This window comes from Schistosoma haematobium, chromosome ZW (assembly GCF_000699445.3).
Source record: "Schistosoma haematobium chromosome ZW, whole genome shotgun sequence".
Lineage (NCBI taxonomy): Eukaryota > Metazoa > Platyhelminthes > Trematoda > Strigeidida > Schistosomatidae > Schistosoma > Schistosoma haematobium.
Genome location: NC_067195.1, coordinates 74,994 through 99,366, shown reverse-complemented (window position 1 = coordinate 99,366; position 24,373 = coordinate 74,994). Strand labels below are relative to the sequence as shown.

Genomic DNA, 24,373 nt, shown 5'->3' with positions numbered 1-24,373 from the left:
ATATTTGAGGAAAAAACTAATATTATTAGTGCTATTAACGACACTGATTATAAATGGAAACTAATAATAACAAATAGGAGAATATAGTATTCCGTATAGAAGAACAAATGCAGAAATAACACCAAGATATGTTTAAAAGATTTGACAGTGTAAATCAGTCAAACATAACCTCCTATCAATTCATTCGATGTTGTTTGCTTGTATCTTACCATTGTTGTTTAGGACTGCGATCGATCAGTCACTTGTTAGCATATGTGCATCTTGTGCGGATTGCCTCAATATTGCCTTAAGTCAAAAGCATTATAAGCAAAGATGGATAGTGGCTAGCAGCGGGATCCAGGACGTGCGTTTCGCCCTATTTAGGACTCGTCAGCTGAATGTGCCTGCATCTCAGGGATTCGAAGCCAGTACCGTCCGCTTCATACGTCATCACGTTATCCACTTAGCTGCTGGGAAGATTCAAGTAAACAATACCAAGTAAATTTAAACTTCACCCGATTGTACAAGCAAGTGGCTAAGTAGATAACACGATGGCATTTGAAGCGAATGGTACTAAGTTCGAGTCCCACGGTGAACATCAACTCTGAGATGCAGGTACATCCAGCTGACGAGTCCCAAATAGGACGAATTGCGCGTCTTGAATTCCACTGCTAGCCACCATCCATCTTTGCTTATAACCTCCTGTAGTTGCCTCAATCTAAACTTACTGATTTGATACAAGTCTTTCTGATACAAAAATAGATTTTCCAATTAGATTTCGGCGGAACTTGATCCCAACTGTTTAAAGATCCCCAACATTATTATATGTAACAAGAATATTGTTTCCAATAAATTCTTTACAAGTTTTACAGCTATATATATTCAAATGTATAATCCGAAAAGTGGTCAGGTTTATGCCAAATGCATAGTTAGTATGTGTATTCAGGATTGTTTATAGATTAAACATTGCTAATATTCAAATAATTAATATTCATTGTTACCTTGAACAGGCTCATAAGTTAGATGAATTTATTCGATTCATTAACAGAATAAATGCAGCATGGCCTGCATTAATACTTGTATATTTGTTTGCGCTTGGATGAGCTGAACAAGTCTCTTATGATATTTAACTGTCTAATATAACCAAATACAAACAACATAATTGTCAACTAAACAAAGCACGTTATTTATACGAATCTAGGAAGTTGGAATAATCCATTTACGATGAAATTATAATTTATTCAATTCAGAAAATGTTTATCATCAAACTTCGATAATTAGCGAATTCACAACTAATTGATCACTGGACCTAGGTTTCGTGCTGTTTGGCATGATGTACCTGTTATGTGGAGACAACTGGTGTTTCCTGAAAGACTCAATCTTCTGTCACACAGCTTCACAGTTAGAGACGTTAGCAACGAGATATCCATGCCACGTTTGACCTCAATATAGTGCACTCGATGTGGAGTTACTTAGATTTGTGACTGCATTGGAACTTGGTCGATAGAATTCGATCTACACTAAGAAGGACCTAACACACGTGACAATGGTCACCACACAATAGTCAATTAATTTTAAATAAAACTCAGTCCTACAGGAGGTCAGTCGTGCCCCGGATAGCTCATTGATAACATCTCCGACTATGAAGCTGAGTGACAGGAGATCGACTCCGTTGAAGAGCATCAGATCCCTCAAGATTACAAGTACGCCCTACTGACGAGTGTCAAATGGCACGAAACCTTGGTCCAGCGTTTCTGGCCGACTAGCATCTCGACCAGCTAATTTCTTTAATATGCCATCTAGCAGTATAAACAAAAGTCCATATACCTTGAATCTAAATATTCGCAATTGATTGGTTTTTATCAGATCAATTGTATTTTTACATCTTATTTTAGATATATCACACTACTTGATGAAGCTCGTACAGTAGTGGATTCAACTAAAGATTTAATAGCACTTCGAGAGGATATGCAACAAATTCAAACGGTATGTATCATGGGAATTATGCTACTTGTAAATAAATCATTGTTATTAATCGAATATTATGTAACACTTATATTATCTAATATGTTTCATCTTTTATAACTACTCCAAAGAGACAAGTTAACAATAATATATTAGTTATGTTCAGCTGGTTAATTTGAGATGAGATTCTAGTGGATGATGTTTTGAATAAGATTATTTACTGAATAGTTGAGCAATCAGCAAAAATTCAAATCCTTCTTCTGAATAACAAATACCGGAAAATGAAGCGAATTCATTCTATATCTTGTACTTACAATCTTTCATAGAGGTACCTAATGTATAAATGTATTCTTGTTTTTGATTGTTATCCATAGAAATTTACTTGCCAATAATTTATCTAGTGACTGACTTCAGGAGATACTCCTGGAGTTCTAGTGAAAAGCCGTTACCAGTGGAGTTCAACCAGGTCTGTTGTGAGATATCAGCTCACTGAAGACAATGGTGTACGGTAGCGCAACTTCGTGGATTGGTTGAAGTTAGACATTAACACTATTGGATGCCGGCTCAGTGGTCTAGTTGGTTAAGCGCCTGGCGCGAGACTGATAGGTCCTGGGTTCGAATGTCTAGGGAGGCGGGATCGTGAATGCGTACTGCTGAAGAGTCACACAGTAGGAAGAAACGGCCTTCCAGTGCTTCCAGCTTTTCCATAGTGGTCTAGCTTCAATTGACTCATGATTTCAACAAGTGAAATTTCTAAAAATCTCCACAAAACCTATTCTGATAATAATTTATCTAAGTAGTACAAATAAAAGCAAAGATTATTTCGTTATGATTATAGGGAACTTTATCTTTAATAAATAAAATAATTTCATAGTATAAATGTAGTGAACGAGAACACAAGTCGGGACAATCAAACGTATTTTAATACAACATTACAGAATGTATTGGTAAAATATGAGAACCATATAGTAAATACTTCATTTGCAAAATGTCAATCAATTGTCTCACACTTGATTGTTCCTTCGTTTCCAAACCAATCATTCTCTGTTGTCATTTACTTTCTTCGATCTTTCTTAACCTGATACCAGGCTTTTCACTTTCAATCAGTAATACATACTACTTATATCTGTCAACATCAGTAGCACATACCGCATAAATATTCTTCTTATTCAAAGGCATTTTACGCTGGCTGTTTGTCTAAATTAAACCAACCTACAGGTCTTGGATTTTGGTATGAGCTTCACTCACCCATTCGGCTAAATAGAGTTTTGGCATTATAGCTGATGTCAATTCGTGATTAAAACTCTAAATCCGATTTCTAACCTTAACCATCAACCCTCATTTGGTTCTAATTATCAGGTGGACACTCTCAAGGTGACCATAACGTCTCTCAAAGATCATTCATAGATTATTGTCTTATCCCAACATACTAATATACGAAACTAAAGCTAATAAACGTCGAAATTCCAGTTGTTTACTTCTGGATCTCGTCGGAACGAATGTTTTCTTTTGTCTAGAATATTTACAAATCAAATTTCAATGATACATCTAAATCAGAATTTGTTCTTCTTGGTGAATAAATTAAATGAGTAAATATAAACTTCTCAGAATAATCTCAATGGCAAAATATATGTTGTATATCAAAAACAAATGACGATGTTTATTCAATCTTATTTACAATGAAGGCGGGCTGGGGGGATGGAAATTTCTATGTTCATGAAAGTAGATATGAGTTTCATTTCACTTCTTTAGTCTTATGTCATAATGAATAAAATGATTTGGCATGAAGGAGGATGTTGTGGATGCGGAGGAATAGACCAATAATTATCATGTTAAGTCCAATGGTGTCCTTGGACTTTAAATGGACATTTCTTATTGGTCGATATCTGTTCACTTGTTAAATATTTTGTAAATGTTGTTTTCTATTTTATGGTACGATGTGGTATGCTTGATTGGTATATAAACAAAGTATGTTTGAAATATAATGATTCATATCTCCGAGGCTGTGACTTGTGTTCTGGACTCCAGTGACTGGGCTAGACAGAGAAGCGAGACCAATCGAGACTCTAGGCCGTCCGTTCGTGTTTACGTGTCACTGTAATCGATCGATAAGTACGCTGCTCTCTAATTTTCCAGTCAAGGACAGAACAATTAGCACAGGGTAAAAATCGACCGCAACTTAAAGTCATAACAGAGGATAAGCTTAATTGAGGGAAATTTGTGGGACAATTTGTACATTTTATCAGAAGGGGTTTGTGGAGATTTTTAGAAATTTTCACAGATTGAAATCATGAGTCAGTTGAAGCTAGACCACCATTGAAAACCTGGAAGCACTGGACGGCCGTTTCGTCCTAGTATGGGACTCCTCAGCAGTGCGCATCCACGATCCCGCACCACGCGGGGCTCGAACCCAGGACCTACTGGCTTCGCGCGCGAGCACTTAACCATTAGACCACTGAGCCGGCATCCAACGGTGTTAATGTCTAACTTCAACCAATCCACGAAGTTGCGCCACCATATACCATTGTATTCAGTGAGCTGATATCTCACAACAGACCTGGTTGTACTCCACTGGTAACGGCTTCCCACTAGAACTCCAGGAGTATCTCTTGAAGTCAGTCACTAGTGAGCAGATGATTATTATCAGAAGGGGTTTGTGGAGATTTTTAGAAATTTTCACAGATTGAAATCATGAGTCAGTTGAAGCTAGACCACCATTGCTGAGGAGTCCCATACTAGGACGAAACGGCCGTCCAGTGCTTCCAGGTTTTCAATGGTGGTCTAGCTTCAACTGACTCATGATTTCAATCTGTGAAAATTTGTACATTTGTTAATCTAATGACCTATCTTTTGGAAGTGATTAGTTTGTCCACTTTTTTTATTTATATGGATCACTTGTGGTTGTGTAAAAAAAAACTATGATATGATATTGCTGAAAGTGTATGTATTTCAGTTTATGCTACCAATGTTACCAATGGATATGATATTCGATTTAGACGGATAGATAGGTGCATATATCCACATACAAATATCTATGAATAGTGTAACTTGTATGAAGATAAAAAGTTATAAACTGGCAACCATTATCACACAAATTCAAAAAACTTTTAAGGTCAAAATCAAATGATGTTTGTTTATTAGTTCGTATTATCTAACTATGTTATTCATGTTCTCATTATTCTATACTCATTCTCTATTCATTTATCTTGTAATAATCTGTATTCCAAAGAAGCATGAAAATTCAATGTATCTAAAATAGAAACTAATTGATAATGATTCATAAGATCAAATGACTGTTAATGATGATATTCATTGTGAATAGTCTGAAAAATCAGTGATAACAATTATCATACATTATGAATTCAATGAACTTGATGTTTCTATGACAATTGAGAGTTAATCTCTTTATTAATAATAAGTTGTTTCCACCCTCACCAGTCCCCGCCCCCGCCCCCAAATTTTCCCCTTTTTCTTTTCAATTTATTTAGATAAAGATAATGATAATGATAAGTTTTAATTAATCGATTGTTTTTGCAAATTTTAATTACGACTTTTATTGAGTATATTTCTTAGTAGATTTTTCCTTTATATATTTTTTTTGTCTTGACAACGCAAACAATTTAGTCGGTTTTAGATGGAACAATTAAGAGTTAGAATGAAGTAAATACTCATTATTATTTGAATTCAATTAAATCGTTTACTGATTTTATCTAGACATATATTTAACAAAATGAAAAATCATTGAACAGCCTTTTTTTTGTCCTAATATTGAACTCATCAATATTGTCCAATTGAATTCGTTAACACATCTTCATGAAGAATTCATCATCTTAGGAAATATCAAGCTGTTAGTCAATGGTTCACAATTCTGAATGAACATGAGTTATTAGCCACAAAAACAAAACATCCAAGTTTTTCAGGAAATGATTTTTTATTGCACTACGCCACCTAATCGGAATCAATAACCAGCTATTTTCATTTGTACGCATGATAAAAGTATTTCGTGACAATATTTTATTTATTCGCTTGTCAAAATTAATTGGTAACTGATATCTGAGGTATTATACAGGAATAGAAGGATAAAGAGTGCTTATGTTTAGTCACTTGTTATTTTGGTATGTTTATGAATTTACTGTATATCAACATGTTTTTCATTTAGCTTCAAGAATGGCTTATAGAAAAGAAAGAACTTGTTGAAGAATATGATCAAGCAGGTAAACTATCAAATATGAGTTCATTGGTACCATACAAAGTATTCGTCAGTAAACAATATACACAACATCGTGTACTTGAAAGTGAAATTGAATCTAATAATGATCGTATTGAACAGGTTTTCCAAGTATGTTTTATTGCAGACTATTAAATGACTGCTAGATTGATGAAATGTCTGATTGATCTATATGTTGTTAATTGTTGTAAAAAAAAATCATTTTACATCAATGATTTACATTTATATGCATATATAATGTTGTAGGTCAAAGTTGAACTACTGAATGACACACTGAGATTTCACATTTTACAAAATTAACTTGTTTCTTTAAGTTTTAAGGGCCAGACTATAATTTATGGACGAACCAATTAGATATAAGATAACGGGTCACGAATTTTGGTGCGAAATTCATCCATACATTTGGCTAAATAAAGTTTTGGCATTATAGTTGATGTCAGTTCGTGATGAAAACTCTAAAACTAATTTTTAATTCTAATCATCAACTATAAATGAGAATTCTAACGGCTCTATAACCCTTATTTAGTCCTAATCAGTAGGTGTCCACCCTCAGGGTCACTTCAGTGTCTCTCAAAGGTCGTTCATAAATTATAGTCTGGACCTTTTGAGTTCCAGTAGTTCGAAGGTACTGATATTGAACAGTTACATAATTTCACTTATAAACTCTCCAGTATAACATTCCTACAACCAGTTCTTGGGTAAGGTTTCTAACAGGGATGAATTGTTTTCAAGTGAATTGGAACTTATGAGTTATGAAACTCAATCACTTTTGATAAGTTTCACAAAAATTTCAAAGTTTATTCAGTGATTTGTACAAAATATGTCTGTTTCAAGTGTGTTATCTGCCATTGTATTGCAAAACAAATTAGCCCGAGTTCCACGCTAAACATGATGAGTTCTATAAATTTAGTGCTTATTCTAAAGAATTTACACTCTTGTTTTAATTATAACAATCATTGTTGCTGATTTATTATTTGTTTTCCTGTATCATTAATTCTAATCAACAAAACGTACGAAATGATTGAAACGACGTTTTTTTTTACAACCCAAAGATAAAATCAGAAAAGTATACTTAAATAATTTGTCGACATTTATTACTTATATAAGGTTACAGTTTTGACAAGATTACTAACAGTATAGGGGTTGTGGAGATTATTAAGTTTTTGATTGAGATCATGAATCAATTGATTTTAGGCTACCGTTGGAAACCTGGAAGCACTGGACGGCCGTTTCGTCTTATTGTGGGACTCCTCAGCAGTGCGCATCCACGATCCCGCTCGCTGGATTCGAACCCAGTGCCTACGGTCTCGCGCGCGAACGCTTAACCGACTAGACCACTGAGCCGGCATCCGATGGCGATAGTGTCTAACATCAACCAATCCACGAAATTGCGCGACCAACTTCCATTTTACTGAGGTAGATACCTGGGTTCGAATCCCGCGATCGGGCTCGTGGATGCGCACTGCTGAGGAGTCCCATAATAGGACGAAACAGCTCTCCAGTGCTTCCAGGTTTCCAACGGTGGCCTAACATCAATCGGTTCATGATCTCAATCAAGATTAATATCGTTGTACTTTTCAATGATAAATTAGATACACATTTATGCCATTTGAAACAAACTCTATGCAGTTACCAAAGATTAATTTACCGTTTAATTCCTTCAGTGATTGTATGAAAAGAAGAAAAACTCTCTGAAGAATAAATTTCACTGTTAGTAAAATAAAATTATTTTTTTTAGTTTTCTTAACTATTCATCTAATAGTCATGACGATTACTTGAAGCGTTTAGAAGAGTATTTACTTACAAAACAAAAAACCCACGTAAAAATGTCATTCAAGATAGATTATGATTTTGCCGAATAAAAACTATTGAGAATCTGCGTATTTATGAATACTTGGCTTAAAAATGCTTACTAGATAAGTATTTCAAGAGTAAAGTCAACAACAATTTTTTCTGCCCTTGTAAGTTGTTTTATGTGTGTGTGTGTGTATTCTCCCTTCCTCTTTCTTCTGGTGGTCGACTGGATTATGAAGACCTCAACATATGAGGGAAAACACGGAATACAATGGACAGCTCAGAACCAATTAGACGATTTGGACTACTCAGATGACCTAGCTCTTCTATCTCATACACACGAGCAGATGCAGACAAAGACAGCCAGTGTGGCAGCAGTCTCTGCATCAGTAGGCCTCAGCATACACAAAGGGAAAACCAAGGTCCTCAAATTCAAAGCGGAGAACAGCAATCCAATCACTCTTGATGGCAAAACTCTGGAAGATGTAGAGTCCTTCACATACATGGGAAGCATCATCGATGAACAAGGAGGCTCAGATGCAGATGTAAAGGCAAGAATTGGCAAAGCAAGGGTTGCATTTCTACAATCGAAGAACATATGGAACTCAAAACAAATTTCAATCAATATCAAAGTGAGAATCTTCAACACCAACGTCAATGTAGTTCTACTGTACGGAGCTGAAACTTGGAGAACTACAACAACCACTATCAAGAAAGTACAAGTATTTATAAATAGCTGTCTACGCTTACCAGAAAAAATAATCCAAGTCTACGCAAGATACTCAGCATCCATTGGCCGGATACCATCAGCAACAGCCTTTTGTGGGAGAGAACAAACCAACTTCCACCAAAAGAAGAAATTAGGAAAAGACGATGGAAATGGATAGAACATACATTACGCAAATCGTCAAACTGCACCACGAGGCAAGCCCTAATTTGGAATCCTGAAGGGAATCGGAAAAGAGGAAGGTAAAAGAACACATTATGTCGGGAAATAGAAGTAAATATGAAAAGGATGAATAACAACTGGAAAGAGTTGGAAAGGATTGGTTGAGACATGGTTGGAGTGAGAATGCTGGTGAGCGGCCTATGCTTCTTCACGAGGAGTAACAGGCGAGAGTAAGTAAGTAAGTAAGTGTGTGTTCGGTAAACTATGGTGAATCTATAGCGTTTCTTATTGCATGTGCCTATTTTAATGTACCAATGTTATGTTTTCTTAGAAGACATATCAATGAAAAGATGGAAAAGGATCGAATGGTTCATACTACCTAATAGAATTATGTCAATCAGTGATTTTCATCATTTTAAATCTCCAAAAATTGTACATCATTCTGAAGACAAACTGTATTTGTTAAAGAAATGATTGACGTCTTGAATAATTCTCACAGATAATTATTATCCTTAACTTTTTAATCATTTAACATCTTATTTTGTATAATAGAAACTGATTTATGCTTTTAATGAGCAAGATGATCTCAGTAGTTAAATGTTCATTCTAAAATAGTAAAAATAGATTGTATGGGAGATAATAAAGTTAATGAACGAGGTAGTTCTACTAGTTTCATTAACAAACTATAATGCTATTACGTTATTTCTTTGAAGCTATCAACCAGTATCACGTGCGCCGAGTTGCCACTCGGAACCTTATTTCTATTTCGGACTCCTATTTACTTTACAGGTTAGTGTCTCTGAATTGAACGGGTACTAACTCAACCAGCACTAATGTGGTCGACTCGACAGTCATGTTCCTATTACTTCACTATTCGCTTACGTCTCTCTATGCCCAGGCTTATATCCGGAAGTAGCAATCAGCTTGTATTGAATTTATTCTGTAACAATTGTAGTTCATATTCAAGTATACCAGAGCACATGGCACTGTAAAACTAAATATAATATCTATACATGAACAATTCAAAGTGTCTTTAAATAGGAAAGACTGTAAATATTCAATTGACAACGAATGAAGAAGATTAAATTGTATATCAGTAGTGAATGAATCAACCGAAAACTTATCATAAATGACCTACTTATTTCTAATAATCTAGTTACTCAATAATTGTATATAAAAATGACAAGTAATGATCATTCGAAAAACCAGTCTCAATTTCAACAAGGTTCTTTCTTTTTTTTTTAAATTAGAATGTAGTCAATACCATTGTACAATATCCACGTATTGCGGATCAATTGAGTGAATCACTTGGTAATTTAATGATACTATGGGAGAGTTTACGTAAATTGATACGGGAAAGAGGTGATTATATGGTTCAGTTACATAGGGGTATGTTAACTTTATATCTGGTTGCATTATATATTAGTTAATTCTGGACCTGGTTGTATCGTTTAATTGAATATCTTCCTTTTCATCCATTATAATGAACACTCAATTCCGAATATAATGAAGTCAGTTACTTTTGAGATTATGTGCAAAATCGAATACGCTATGTTTTAAGAAAGAAATACTGTTTGTTATAGAATATATTCTTCAATTAGTTGGGATTACACATTCGAATGCCATAGAGCATAATAAATATCGAACTTGCAAAACATTTTCAAGAAGCATCTAAATACAAAATGCTGATCAATTTTTATCGAAAACTGAATACTTGACATTTGGATTTTTGCTTTTCAACCCCTAACCTAAATATACCGAAAACACTTGGTCAAAATGTGACAATCAGAAGTTTAGTTAAAAAGTTTCAAAGATGTTTTCATTTCAAAATTATGGTCAGAATTACTCATTTCTGTTTGGTTTGTTTCTATTCACACAGATACATAACTTTCTTTAAATAATAATAAAGAACTTCACTGATTACTTACTTACTTACTTACTTACTTACTTACTTACTTACTTACTTACTTACGCTTGTTACTCCTAATGGAGCATAGGCCACCGACCAGCATTCTCCAACCCACTCTGTCCTCCGCCTACTTTTCTAGCTCCATCCAATTCTTGTTCATTTGGTCTTCCTCTTCTCCTTTGACCTTCAGGATTCCATGTGAGGGCTTGTCTTGTGACACAGTTGGGTGCTTTCCTCAATGTGTGTTCTATCCACTTCTAGCTCTTCTTCCTGATTTCTTCCTCCACTGGGATCTGGTTTGTTCTCTCCCACAGTACGTTGTTGCTAAGTGTCCAGCCAACGGATCCGAAGTACTTTGCGTAGACAACTGTTAATCAACACCTGTATCTTCTGGATGATGGCTTTCGTAGTTCTTCAAGTTTCCGTCCCATACAGTAGAACTGTCTCGACATTTGTATTGAAAATGTTGACTTTGGTGTTGGTTGACAGACAGTTGTTTTGAGTTGCAGATGTTCTTCAGTTGTAAATATGCTGCTCTTCCTTTATCGATCCGCGACTTCACTGATTCATTAGCAATATTTAAATAGTAAACTATTCATTCATGTAAATTTAAAGCTAGTTATGATTTTCTAGTATAAAACTATTTTCACTGTTTATAAACTTATTTTATTACATGAATACGATTGAACTAATGGAATATAGACATTAAGATCTAATATGTTGAGAATTAACTTGTCTTGGATTCCACTACTACCCACTATCCATCATTGCTTACAAATAGCTTGTCAATTAAGGCTATATTGAGGCAATACGCACAGTATGCACATATGCCAATAACAGACTGATCAATTGCAGTTTTAAACCTCAGTGGGAAGATACATGCTAAACAATATCAAGTGAATAACTTGTTTATAGTTTGTACTAATGCATTAGTAGTAATACAAATAATTTACAGATTTTCATAATCAATCATTGAAAAAAAAAGTTATACTAACGATCAATGTTGTTCTGGATCCTTCAGCATTCTTTACTTGAATGTTCTGCAATATTTTTTTTTGACGCATATAAATCGATCAAATGCGATAATGAGCATGAGCATTTCAGCAAAGATAGAGTAAGTTTAAACGAAATACATAAAATGATTAGAATTATAACTATGTAATACGTTATGCATGAATAGTCAATTTAACTGTACTCTATTAATGAAAGAGAGGTGAGATAAATCAATGTAACAATAAACTAATCAGAAATTTTTGTAATACACTAATTGAATTTCTGACGTTTCTCTCGACTAAGTTGTTTCTATGGTGAATATATGACCAAATGAAAATAACAACACTAAAAAAATTAACTTGTACAATAGTAATACGGTACAATAATATAAACAGTCCTAGAAATTCAAATCATGGTAGTGGTACTTATAAACAAGAGTTTGGAGAGATACGGATACACTTGTTTCAAGCTTATTTTAAATACAAAAATGTCTTACCTGTTACATGATTAATTAAATAGATTGTAAAGGTGTTTCTATTTGAGCATTTTGCCAATCACTTAAGGAAATTTGCGCTTACTTGTTAACACTGACTGAGTTGATGTTTCCTGTTATTCGTCATACAATTTGATTTGCGGAAACAATGATAAACAGTGATACTTCTGAAAACAATTGTGTTTTCATTTATTATCAGAATGAGTTTTGTGGAGATTTTAGTAAATTTCACAGGTTGAAATCATGAGTCAGTTGACTAGATTGAAAACTGGAAGCACTGGACGGTCGTTTCGTCCTAGTATGGGACACCTCGTGGATGCGCACTGCTGAGGAGTCCCACACTAGGACGAAAGCCGTCAGTGCTTTCAATGGTGGTCTAGCTTCAACTGACTCATGATTTTCATTTATTGTTAGTTCTTTTTTACCCGTTTAGCTCTAACAGAATCTAATTGTTACAACTATCACTAGATTGATTAACACGGCACAAATTATGATTTGCAGATCACTTATACGAAAAAGCATTTGTTACATTGCACTTCCATGTTCAAGTTCATTTCAATAACAAAGTGTATAAAGATAGAACTATGATGAGATCACTGTTGAATCCACTTCTGGTGAATCATTTTATGATTAAATTTGAGAGAACATTCAATTAGTTTTTACGAATCAAACTCCGTTTTCCATGTGTAAAACGAAAAGTTACTCGCCTGACTGTCCTAATTTGCTCTACGTGTTCACCTCCTACTCTAAATTAAGATAAATTATCAATAGTCAGTGTTAACTTCTGAGAAATTATAACAACTAATTCCAGTTTAATTTAGCTTATTCTAGACTAGGTATATATATATATGCTGCTAAGAAATTCGCTGACCATAAATCATCTCTGAATAGAAATTTGATGAAACTGAATAACTTGCTAGATGATATGAATCAAACATGCTTCAGCATGCATAAAATGAGGATAAATAAATACATTAACTGTCAGCATTGGGTTGTGGAGATTGTTGACTCGATCAATGTCAGATCACCACTGAAAACCTGGAAGTACTGGAGCGCCATTCGGTCCCATTACTTTGAAGTGAGGACCTATGACCCGCTGGAAACAACCGTTCACTGTTTACAGCTTTTTAAGGGTGGTCTAGCATTGATCGGTTCATGATTTCAATGCTATTGTCTTGACCAAGCTAAATTAAATAAAATAAAATATGAAGTGATGTTAAGGTTTATTTATTCATCCCTAATTGCTATTAGACTGCTAATTGTATTCCATCTTCTGTACTTATAATGTCTAGGTATTCAATAATTTTGATGTTTGATTATAGTTCCTTGAAAATGCTTGAACCAAATTGTCGAGCAAAACTTTGGATTTACCCATAGTTTAATCACTGAAAGTTTTATAAATCTAATTCTCTTCCATTAAATCCCCATGTACTTTTAAAGAGCAACTTTGAACTTACATCCGGACTCATATCACTGTACGTTATGAAGTAATAAGACTCACTAATAACACTTGAATATATACAGCAAAATATGTTTAAGCCAACCTATTTATTGTGCAAACTAGAGATTCCCAGATAGTGTTTAAAAACAAAGGAAGATTTCCAAGTGATTAAGTATTTATGAATCAACCACCTTGGGAACGCAAACTTCTAAATCCATAAATACGTAATATAACAGCCAACGTAAGGCATCCATATGTTGTGGTTTTATCGGAGCATAATTTTTAAATTACTTACGCCTGTTACACCTCTCAAAGGAGCGTCGGTCGCCCACCAACACTACCCACCGAAATCTGTACTGTGGAATCCTTTCCAGTTGTTCCCATTTGCTATTCATCCTTTTCATGTCTGCTTACAATTCTTGACCAGTGTGTTCTTCGACCTTCCTGTTTTTTGCTTCCGATAGCGCTTGCCTCGTGATGCAGTTTGTTGATTCCCTCAGTGTATATCCTATCTACCTCCAACGTCGTTTTCTAATTTCCTCGTTCGTTTCTCCCACAGTAGGCTATTGCTAGTGGTATTCGGCGAACGAACACTGGGCATATTGCGTAGACAATTGTTTAAGAACACTTGTATCTTATTGATGATGGTTGTGGTAGTTCTTTAAGTTTGAGCTCCGTACAGTAGAACTGTCTTGACCTTTAATTTGTTTAATCTGGTTGGTGTCTTTTAGCGAGATTTTTTTCTATGGAATGGGGTTGACGACCTCACGCTCAACCCTCCTTCTTTACTCGGGCTTGTGATCGACGATAACTCTGAAAGAGCTACAGGCGGAGTTGGATTTTTTATTTAGTAAATTCTAAATAAGAGCAGCAAGATCATGTGAATCTAATAAATATGTTACAGTTTAATTGACTTGATTCATTTAGTTCTTCCAAATTTCAACAATCTAATTAACAATCATTTCGATTTATTTATTGGATACTCTGTTTATTTCACTTCACGTATTACGTAATCGCTTATTAAATATTACCCTACTAACATTTAATGCAATTATAATTATTCTCAAATTTCTATTCGTTCAACAGCCTCATACGAGCATCCTTTCAAACTGTGACAAAAAAGCTGTATGTCGAAATAGAACTAGTCGTTAACTTTAATTTGTGTCTCATTTAAACATAGCCACTTCGTTCATTGTTTGAGCAACAATCATTGGGAGACTAGTAAACGATAAAAACAGAAAGACAAGAGAATGTGGTGAAGTAAAATACAATGAGATAGTGAGAGTATATTTAGCTGGTGTAACCTTTATAGTGGATCAAACAACAACTACAGATATGATTTTCTGTATATATGTATTAGGTTTTCAGAATTGATCAGGACGAATTCCATCGTACAATGGAGACATTATCATGGACATTTCACTAGATTACTCATGACCAAATGCAACATCTATAAAGTGTGCTTTAATGATAATAAACTATTCACGAATTGTAATTTCATTCAGATTTTACTGTACGCATAAATTTAGCCTAATCCGAATCCTTATTTAATAGTTGAGTTCAAGAGTCATTTGAAGGTAGGCCACCATAAAAAACCTGGAAGCGCTGGATTGGCGCTTCGTCCCAGTGTGGGACTCCTCAACAGTACACATCCCCGATCCTGTCTCGCAAGATTCCAACCCAGAACTTATTGGGCCGTTGGATGCCAGCTCATTGGTATAGAGGTTAAGCGTCCGTGCGCGAGACCGATAGGTCCTGGTTTCGAATCTCGTGAGCGAGATCATGGATGCGCACTGCCGAGAATTCTTGCACTAAGACGAAGCGGCCGTCCAGTGATTCCAGGTTTTCCACGATGCTCTATCCTATTTTAAAATCAGTAATTTTATGATAATTATTGTTATCAGAAATCAAATCAAGTTGCTTCATGAGTCAAGTTGTATTATTTCCAAAATACTTTTTATCGAAGAAAATATTCATGATAGAACAAGAGAGCTTTGTGAAAAACTGGTTCAATGCAACATTACAATAACAATAAAATTGCCTTCAAACGTAATGTTACACATTTACAAGCATTTTTAAATGAAAATTTCTAGTGACTGTCATTCTGAACTTTATTTGATTAATCTGTGACAAAAAATGGGCGCTTTGAATGTTAGATTCGAAAATGTATTTTTTCGGCTAAAAGTGAATCAAATTTTAATTGCTAAGCAGTGAAATCTAACAAGATCTGTGCATACTGTGCGTATTGCCTCGATATTGCCTTAATTTACAAGCTTTATAAGCAAAGATGGGATAGTGGCTAGCAGTGGAATCCAGGAGGTGCGCCGATAAGAGACTGATCAATTTCAGTCCTAAACATCAATGGGAAGATTCTAGTAAAATAATACCAAATGAATTCGAATGCACCCCATTCCACAAGCAAGTGGCTATTAGGACTCAGTAGCTGAGTGGAGGACGCGACGGCATTTGAAGCGAATGGTACTGGGTTTGAGTCCCAGAGTGCATATCAACTCTGGGATGTAGGTACATCCAGCTGACGACGAGTTCGAAATAGGACGAAACGCGCGTCCTGGATTACACTGTTAGCCTTTATTCCATCTTTGCTTAAAACGTATCATTGCTAACCAAAAGACGATATATATATATATATATATATATATATATATATATATATATTTTAGACTCATGCTGAATCTTATATCACTCTGATCATTACCAATGTAATATTCTTTCTCCTTTTTTTTCTTTAACAATTAGCGATTATATTTGAAGATGGATACAACGAATTAAATCGTTGGTTAGATAAATTTTTTATAGAATTTTTATCTTTTAAATCATTTGATCAATTAAAACAATTCGAAGCATATGCTGAACAAGATCCATCAATGATGGTTGAACGTTTCATAGAACAATTCACATCAGAATATAATCAGAATATGAAAATGATTGAAGGAACAACAGAATCATCAAGTAACATTATGGAATATCTTATAGAAAATAAGTTTATGAATCAAAATTGGACCAATAAAGCTAATATACCAGGTTGTACTAGTATGAATGAGGTATCTTCTTATTTGAACAAAATGATCGAATGTTTAATCAATATTGATGTAAAGAAAAAACTTCTAGTGGAACTTCATGTAAGATGTAATTTTTTGTTTGTTTGTATTTTTTTAGTGTTCGTAAATACGTTTTTATAAATAGCCCTTGTTTGTAGCCCTTAGATACAAGTATTCAGACGAAATACCATTAATTGACCTCATTCTCAATTATAATAAACATTTCTTTTGTAAAGATTAAATAGAAAACTATTAAACTTGTACTTAATTATCATTCCTTCACGGCAGTCCGTTCTGTTTTAATTTACGGCAGCGAAACGTGGCCATTAAGAGTAAAAAGACACTCGTAAGCTACTAGTATTTGACCACAGATGCCTTAGAAATACTGCTGGCGTCTGTTGAGATCACCGGGTAAGTAATAGTGAGGTTAGACACAGGGTATTAGGGAATGATGGTAAATCAGTTGAAGAGGTTGTGAATCTTCATCGACTGAGATGGTTGAGCCATGTGTTACGTATGCCTGAACACCGATTACCACTACGTGCAATGCTAACCGGTGTAGGGGATGGTTGGAAGAAAGTTAGGGGTGGCCAAACCATAACGTGGTGTCAGTGCTTGAACACACTAACATTTGGTCTTAGCCATGTTGGTAGATGCAGACTACTTGATTGGGGTCCACGTAACTATCGTAACGAATGGTTGAAGACTGTTGATGACATGGCTCAGAATCGATCACAATGGCTTAGGTTTATACACTCTCTGTCTTCCCTTAAACTAAGAGATTAAAATTGCTTCATATCTTTCTTTCTATCAACCAACTAATTCTTTCTTCCTGTACTATATCCTTATTGCAATCTTTGTTTTATATATTACCACAACTGAATTAACTACTTTTATGAATTCGGTGTTCATCTTGTTGTGTTATTGTGAGGTATGGCAACTTGGACCGATGCATATATGTGCTTGGTCCTACGTTGTAGCTGACTAATTGACTAATTCCTTCGTGTTAAGCCTTTATGAGTATTTATTATCTGATAACATCATAGTGTGTATTAATTTAGACTAATAAGATTTAGAATTACGCAACATTAGCACGCTGCATTTCCAATTTTCTGTCAATCTAATATGTCATAGACACTGGATCAACTTTGTGATGATAAGTGGTGTGGCATAAGGAAAATGGTAATGGTTTTGAAGGTTGTAGATGAGAACACTTATTTTATTTTGTAAGTGTTTGCATTAAATAGTAGTTTACTTAGAAAATCTATCAAAAGATCAGAATTAGCACTCATATTTTCAAGATAAGTTTTAGTCTACAATTTATACAAGACAGTAACTACTCAATAACTTAATATTATTGTTGTCATTGTACATTGTTATCATTGAACATTTCAATGATTCTAGTTGAATAATGTCAGTTACATCAGGGAATAGTTTTTAGTTGCCTAAAGTATTTAAACAGTCCTACAACTGTCCAGTGTTTCATAACATAGTTGATCAGCTGTACTTCTACATGAAGTTTGTGCTGATGATGTCATTCAGAAGAACAATAAAAACTCCAATGCCAAACCATCTAGTTCGGAGAACAAAGCTGTACAATCACTTATTTCATGGATATTTCACTTTTATGGAAGTTCTCCAAATATGATAGTGAAGTGATTCACTGAAAAACAATTAGAATAGGATTCATATACCTTTAACCGTGATAAGTGAATTGTGAGTATTTCACTCATAACTGAATAACTAAACTGTAATTTTTTTATGATATCACGTTCGTTGTCAGTAACCATTTTGATGAGATAATAGCAACTTTTAATGTTAAACTAGACATTATAGTATGCCATTTAATCATCTGTTATTCTATTGACAAATATATCTTTGAATGATTCTCATTTTCTTATATACGATTCACTGGAAACAATGTTTACCTATGCGATATTAGCAATAACCAGTAGTAAAAATTAATGAATGTAAAATAAGAATTAATGCAATGATGTGTGGCTTGTATCTTCCCATTGATGACTCAGTAGCTGAGTGAATAACACGATGGCGTTTGAAGCGAATGGTACTGAGTTCGAGTCCCAGAGTGAACATCAACACCTCTGAGATGTAGGTACATCCAGCTGACGACGGGTCCGAAATAGGACGAAACGCGCGTTAAACTGAATTCCACTGCTAGCCCCTATTCCATCACTGCTTAATAATACATATTGTTACAGATGAATGAAATAAACAGATTCTATCATCATTCTTGTTTTTTAATGGTAAACAAATTTCTTATTTCCCCCGCCCCAAAAAAAATGTTACGAATGATCATTATTTCATTAAACAATCAAACGTTTTTATCGTTTTGTTATTTCATCTTTTGAAATTTATTTCCAAGACAACAACAACAACATTACCTCCCATTTTGTAGTCATGAATTCATATTGTTTCCCTTTGGATAATATAATGAAAATTATGTTATTATATAATACATCATAGAACTAATCAATGTACAACGTATTTATTAGTCAATATTCAATTGTTATTCATTCCATTTTTTTTGTTTTAAAATGGATTTTAATTTCCTGTTCAATGTTAAAGATGTTTATATTACTTACTATGGAATACAAGTACATGGCTAAGTATATATATATATGGGTTGATGTATTCAATCAACATTATGAAAGGAACTATAGTGATTAGAAGACCTTTTGTTATATGAAATATGTCAATCATTTAAAACAAAAAGAAACTAAGATAAACATGTAATTTTCTTCGAATTAATTCGTAAAAGTATTCGAACAACAATAATAATGTTTTTGGTTGAGATCATGAATCATTTGATGTTAGACCACCGTTGGAAACCTGGAAGCACTGGACGGCCGTTTCGTCCTAGTATGGGACTCCTCAGTAGTGCGCGTCCACGATCCCTCACCCCACTAGATTCGAACCCAGGACCTATCATTCTCGCGCCAGGCGCTCAAACACCTAGACCACTGAGCCAGCCGGCATCTATCGGTGTTAATGTCTAACTTCAACCAATTCACGAAGTTGCGTCACCGTACAACATTGTCTTCAGTGAGCTGATATCTCACAAGAGACCTGGTTGAACTCCACTGGTAACGACTTCTCACTAGAACTCCAGGAGTGTCTCTTGAAGTCAGTTACTAGTGAGCAGATGATTATTATCAGGATGGGTTTTGTGGATATTTATAGTAATTTCAACAGTTGAGATCATGAGTCCTGGGTTTGAATCTCGTGGGGTGCGGGATCGTGGATGCGCACTACGGAGGAGTCCCATACTAGTACGAAACGGCCGTTCAGTGCTTCCAGGTTTTCCATGGTGGTCTAGCTTCAATTGACTCATAATTTCAATCTGTGAGATTACATAAATCATAAAATTTAACAATTGGTGATCAGTAAACGAGGTTCATTTCATTCAACACGTCAAATTGTATAGTGAAACGTGTTGCAGTAAATTGGATAATGATTTCAGTAACTAAACTGTGTAAAGCCAGACACATCCAACCCTTAAGTGTCGTTGCCAAAACGATTCAACTACATCATTAAAATGAAATTGATAATGAAATTGTTTGTTAAGAACAATAAAATCAACAGTTTGTTTGTAGTAGTACTTCTGATAAGGGCATAATCCACATTGAAATACTCTAAGTACATTATAATGATCAATAAACAATGTATTTCATAAATGTTAATCTATCATTAGTTCCATTAATATTCATAATTAAAGTGAAAGAAAACTCATCATACTATGCATAATATTTTAAGTGATATCGATGAAAGGAAGAGTAAGGCAAACTTTCTCATAGAATATGCAATCAAATGACAGTTTCATGTATCCTAATATCCTGATAGAACGCGAGCTGAACTATTATCATGTGTTAGTGTTCTTTTTAAAGCAACCACATTATGAAATGAATCAAACTGTCAAGTTTCATTATTTTCTTCTTATCACATGAAATATGTAGATTACAGTTTTCATGTTAAGTATCTTCCTAGATCTTAAAGAAATCATATGTGATTAAGTAGAACACTATATATTATACAATGTTCACTGATGACTATTTGTACGGACTAAAACCAATAGTGTGTCGTAGAGAACATATGAAACAAAAAAAATGGTTCGACATATAAATATTTCCGTTCATTCATAGAACGGTATTTTCAATCTTTTTTTGGGCACATTATGTAGATACAGAATATTTATGACCATAAAAGATACCTGAAAAATCGTAAATCGATAATTCTCAGTTCGTGGATGCGCACTGTCACTGAGGTGTCCAACAATAGGACTACACGGCCGTCCAGTGCTTCCAGGTTTCCAACGGTAGTCTGACATCAATCGGTTAATGATCTCAATCAAAAACTTAATAATTTCTACAACCCCTATAGTCTTTTAAAATAATTTTTAAGTTTAAAAGTTAACATTTCAAATAAATATGTTTCACTATTTCATAAATAAAAACTATTGATGGAATAAATACGTTCTGACGTCAACATCTGGAGGGAAGCACAGGATACAGTGGACATCTAGGATGCAGCTGGACGATCTAGACTTCGCAGATGATCTGGCTGTTCTATCACAAACGCAACAACAAATGCAGGAAAAAATGACCAGTTCAGCAGCAGAAGGTCTCAATATACACAAAGGGAAAAGCAAGATTCTCCGATACAACACACCATGCAACAGTCGAATCACAATTGACGGAGAAGATTTGGAAGATGAAAAAAACCTTTACATATTTGGGTAGCATCACTGATGAACACAGAGGATCTGATGCAGATATGAAGGTGCGGATCGGCAAAGCAACAGCAGCATATTTACAACTGAAGAACATCTGGAACTCAAAATAACTGTCTGTCAACCAACACCAAAGTCAACATTCTCAATACAAATGTCAAGACAGTTCTACTGTATGGAACGGAAACCTGAAGAACTACGAAAGCCATCATCCAGAAGATACAGGTGTTTATTAACAGTTGTCTACGCAAAATACTTCGGATCCGTTAACCGGACACTATTAGCAACAACCAACTGTGGGACAGAACAAACCAGATCCCAGCGGAGGAAGAAATCAGGAAGAAGCGTTGGAAGTGGATAGGACACACATTGAGGAAAGCACCGAACTGCGTCACAAGACAAGCCCTCACATGGAATCTTCGAGGCCGAATGAGAAGAGGAAGACCAAAGAACACATTACGCCGAGAAATTGAGATACACGTAAGGAGAATGAACAAGAATTGGATGGAATTAGAAAATAAGGCGGAGGACAGAGTGGGTTGGAGAATGCTGGTCGGCGGACTATGCTCCATTAAGAGTAACAGGCGTAAGTAAGTAAGTAAGTAAGTAAGTAAATAAGTTCTGACGATTAAGGATGGATTTCTTTAAACTTCGATGAAATAAAATAAAATGAAATATTCGTACGTTTTTGTCAAAGGTAAAATGTAGTGAATATAAAACACTTTATCATCAATTGATTCACCTATCGGTTATCTACATATTTCTCTACCGATACTGACATAATGAACATTGACAATAAAAAAAATTTGTCTTGTGCACAGTAAGATGTTAGTTCTTTTCGAATAGACTTCATCGCTCACGTTTATTCTGTTTGAAGTGTGTCTTGATAATCTAGTTTAAAAGCAGATATTTTGATTGCCTAGATGTCCTTGAAGGAAAAAGTAATAGAGTATTGATTTTTCATCAAATCAACATTTTGATCGACTGTAGTGAATGACAAGAGTATGGATATTGAATTTCAAGCGATTATTTTCAACACTTTTTATGGTATTGAAAGTATCCTACGTTTTCTTGTAAACATTTTTTGATTTTATAAATAGTTGCTTAAATGAATGTTCATGATTCACTTTTGATTTGTTGTATTAGTTTTCACATTCACATCACATTTTAATAGATGATGTTTACTGGTATACTAAATAACCGCAATTCCTTCATCAGTCAAATCCTGGTACAAATAAGTGGTGCATATAGGCTCCAGTATCCTGAGGGAACAAATGGCTTATGAACCAATTGTTGGTCACCAGCTACCATGGGACTGCATCTCCTTACGTTGATACACTGCCTTGTAGATCAGACCTTCAGGTCAAAGGATCGGGGAGTGACCCCCTAAGTAAACCACCTGGTTCGGTTTACGCACCCGGGCAGTATCACAGCCCTCACACATATCGAATGAGATATGTGTGGCACATATGTATTTGGTGTCTCCTTGTACCAATATCTATGTGTTAAAATAAATAAATAAATAAATAAGTGAATATGAAGTTTGCTTCATAAAAGAAAATGTAGTAAATCGACATTTATGTACATCACATTTATGGGAAAAGTCAGTTATTATTTGTTCTACGCTTTTCTTACACTTTTTCCACGCTTTACACTGAATGAACACACTAGGATTGTTATTAGCATTGTAATGACTAAGATTATGGTAATTCTCAAATACTCCTTGCTTAATGGTTTCTACACTCCTTATGAAATTAATAACCATATCAATTTACTATGGAAGGATGTTTTGATCTGAATAGTTTTCATCCATATGTGTACTGTTTTGTATTGCAAATTTTTTTTTAATGTGCTGGTTGCCATGCAACTATTTCATGCTTTCGCTATATCTTCATATATTTTTTAAGTATCATATATTGTGTGAGTAAATGTCATCATTGTTGTGTATCGTAATGTTTCATTCAGATCCTAATAATTGATATACGACACTGCTTTGCACAATACTGATACATATATTACTTATATCGAAATTTTACTAAGGAACAAATGTACAAGTCAAATCACCAATCACTTCAATTTATGATATGTATTCATTGGAAAGCTAAATGTGGTATCACAAATAGTGATAAGTGCCTCAAAGACAGCACAGGAAATCAAATGTTTCGTTAAAAGATGTATGAAAAAATTGTAAGCAGAAAATATTAACATCAGTAATATAACCACAGTTATTAAAACTGTCACTATAGGTTTAGGAGAATTGAATGTCATTAAAGTTCTCACTTTGCTTTTTAGCATGAAATTCTATTTTGAATACTGAATAAATGAATACTTAATGAATAATACCTCAATTCATTCGGAAATGATGGTCGATAAGGCTGAACTGCAACTAAGAGGGTATGGATTACTTATAATAAATCCATTTCAATGATCATGTCTATAGGTCTATCAATGAGCTTGCTTAACCTCTAAACGATTAAGTTGAATTTCAATCGTTCACATAGTTAATCTCATTCATTTCTTGATACAGCCATACGATTGTAAGATACAAACAACGGTTTCTATCTTCTAATGTAAATTAAGTTCATCAGTCTGAAGTTTCTACTCAGGTACTTTAAGAGGTAAATGCATCAATCATTCTCTATTAAACTAATTTTAAATAATCTTAGTTTAATGATTTACCCAATTTGCATTACTTTCAGGAACATTCCAAGATCCTATCAAATCTTGATAACCAAAATCAGAATACTGAAGCAGAGTTAAAAATGCAGAGTTTAATCAAGAAATTTTGGAAAATTCAAATATTTGTTTATGAACATACTGAAGAACTGAAAGCACAAAAACACATTTATCAACTTTATAGGTAAGTTTTGTTATCA

General features: G+C 34.4%; 1 protein-coding gene across 1 annotated transcript in view; it reads left to right on the top strand.

The window, feature by feature from the left end:
- Positions 1 to 6,102: 6,102 nt before the first annotated feature.
- MS3_00001022 (uncharacterized protein) overlaps positions 6,103 to 24,373 on the top strand; it is a 55,798-nt gene continuing 37,527 nt past the window's right edge. Inside the window, exons 1-4 of the mRNA XM_051208558.1 lie at positions 6,103 to 6,283; positions 10,106 to 10,244; positions 16,449 to 16,831; positions 24,197 to 24,357. Coding sequence (XP_051070075.1) covers positions 16,745 to 16,831; positions 24,197 to 24,357 — 248 coding nt within the window. The 5' untranslated portion in view covers positions 6,103 to 6,283; positions 10,106 to 10,244; positions 16,449 to 16,744. The remainder of the gene's footprint in view (positions 6,284 to 10,105; positions 10,245 to 16,448; positions 16,832 to 24,196; positions 24,358 to 24,373) is intronic.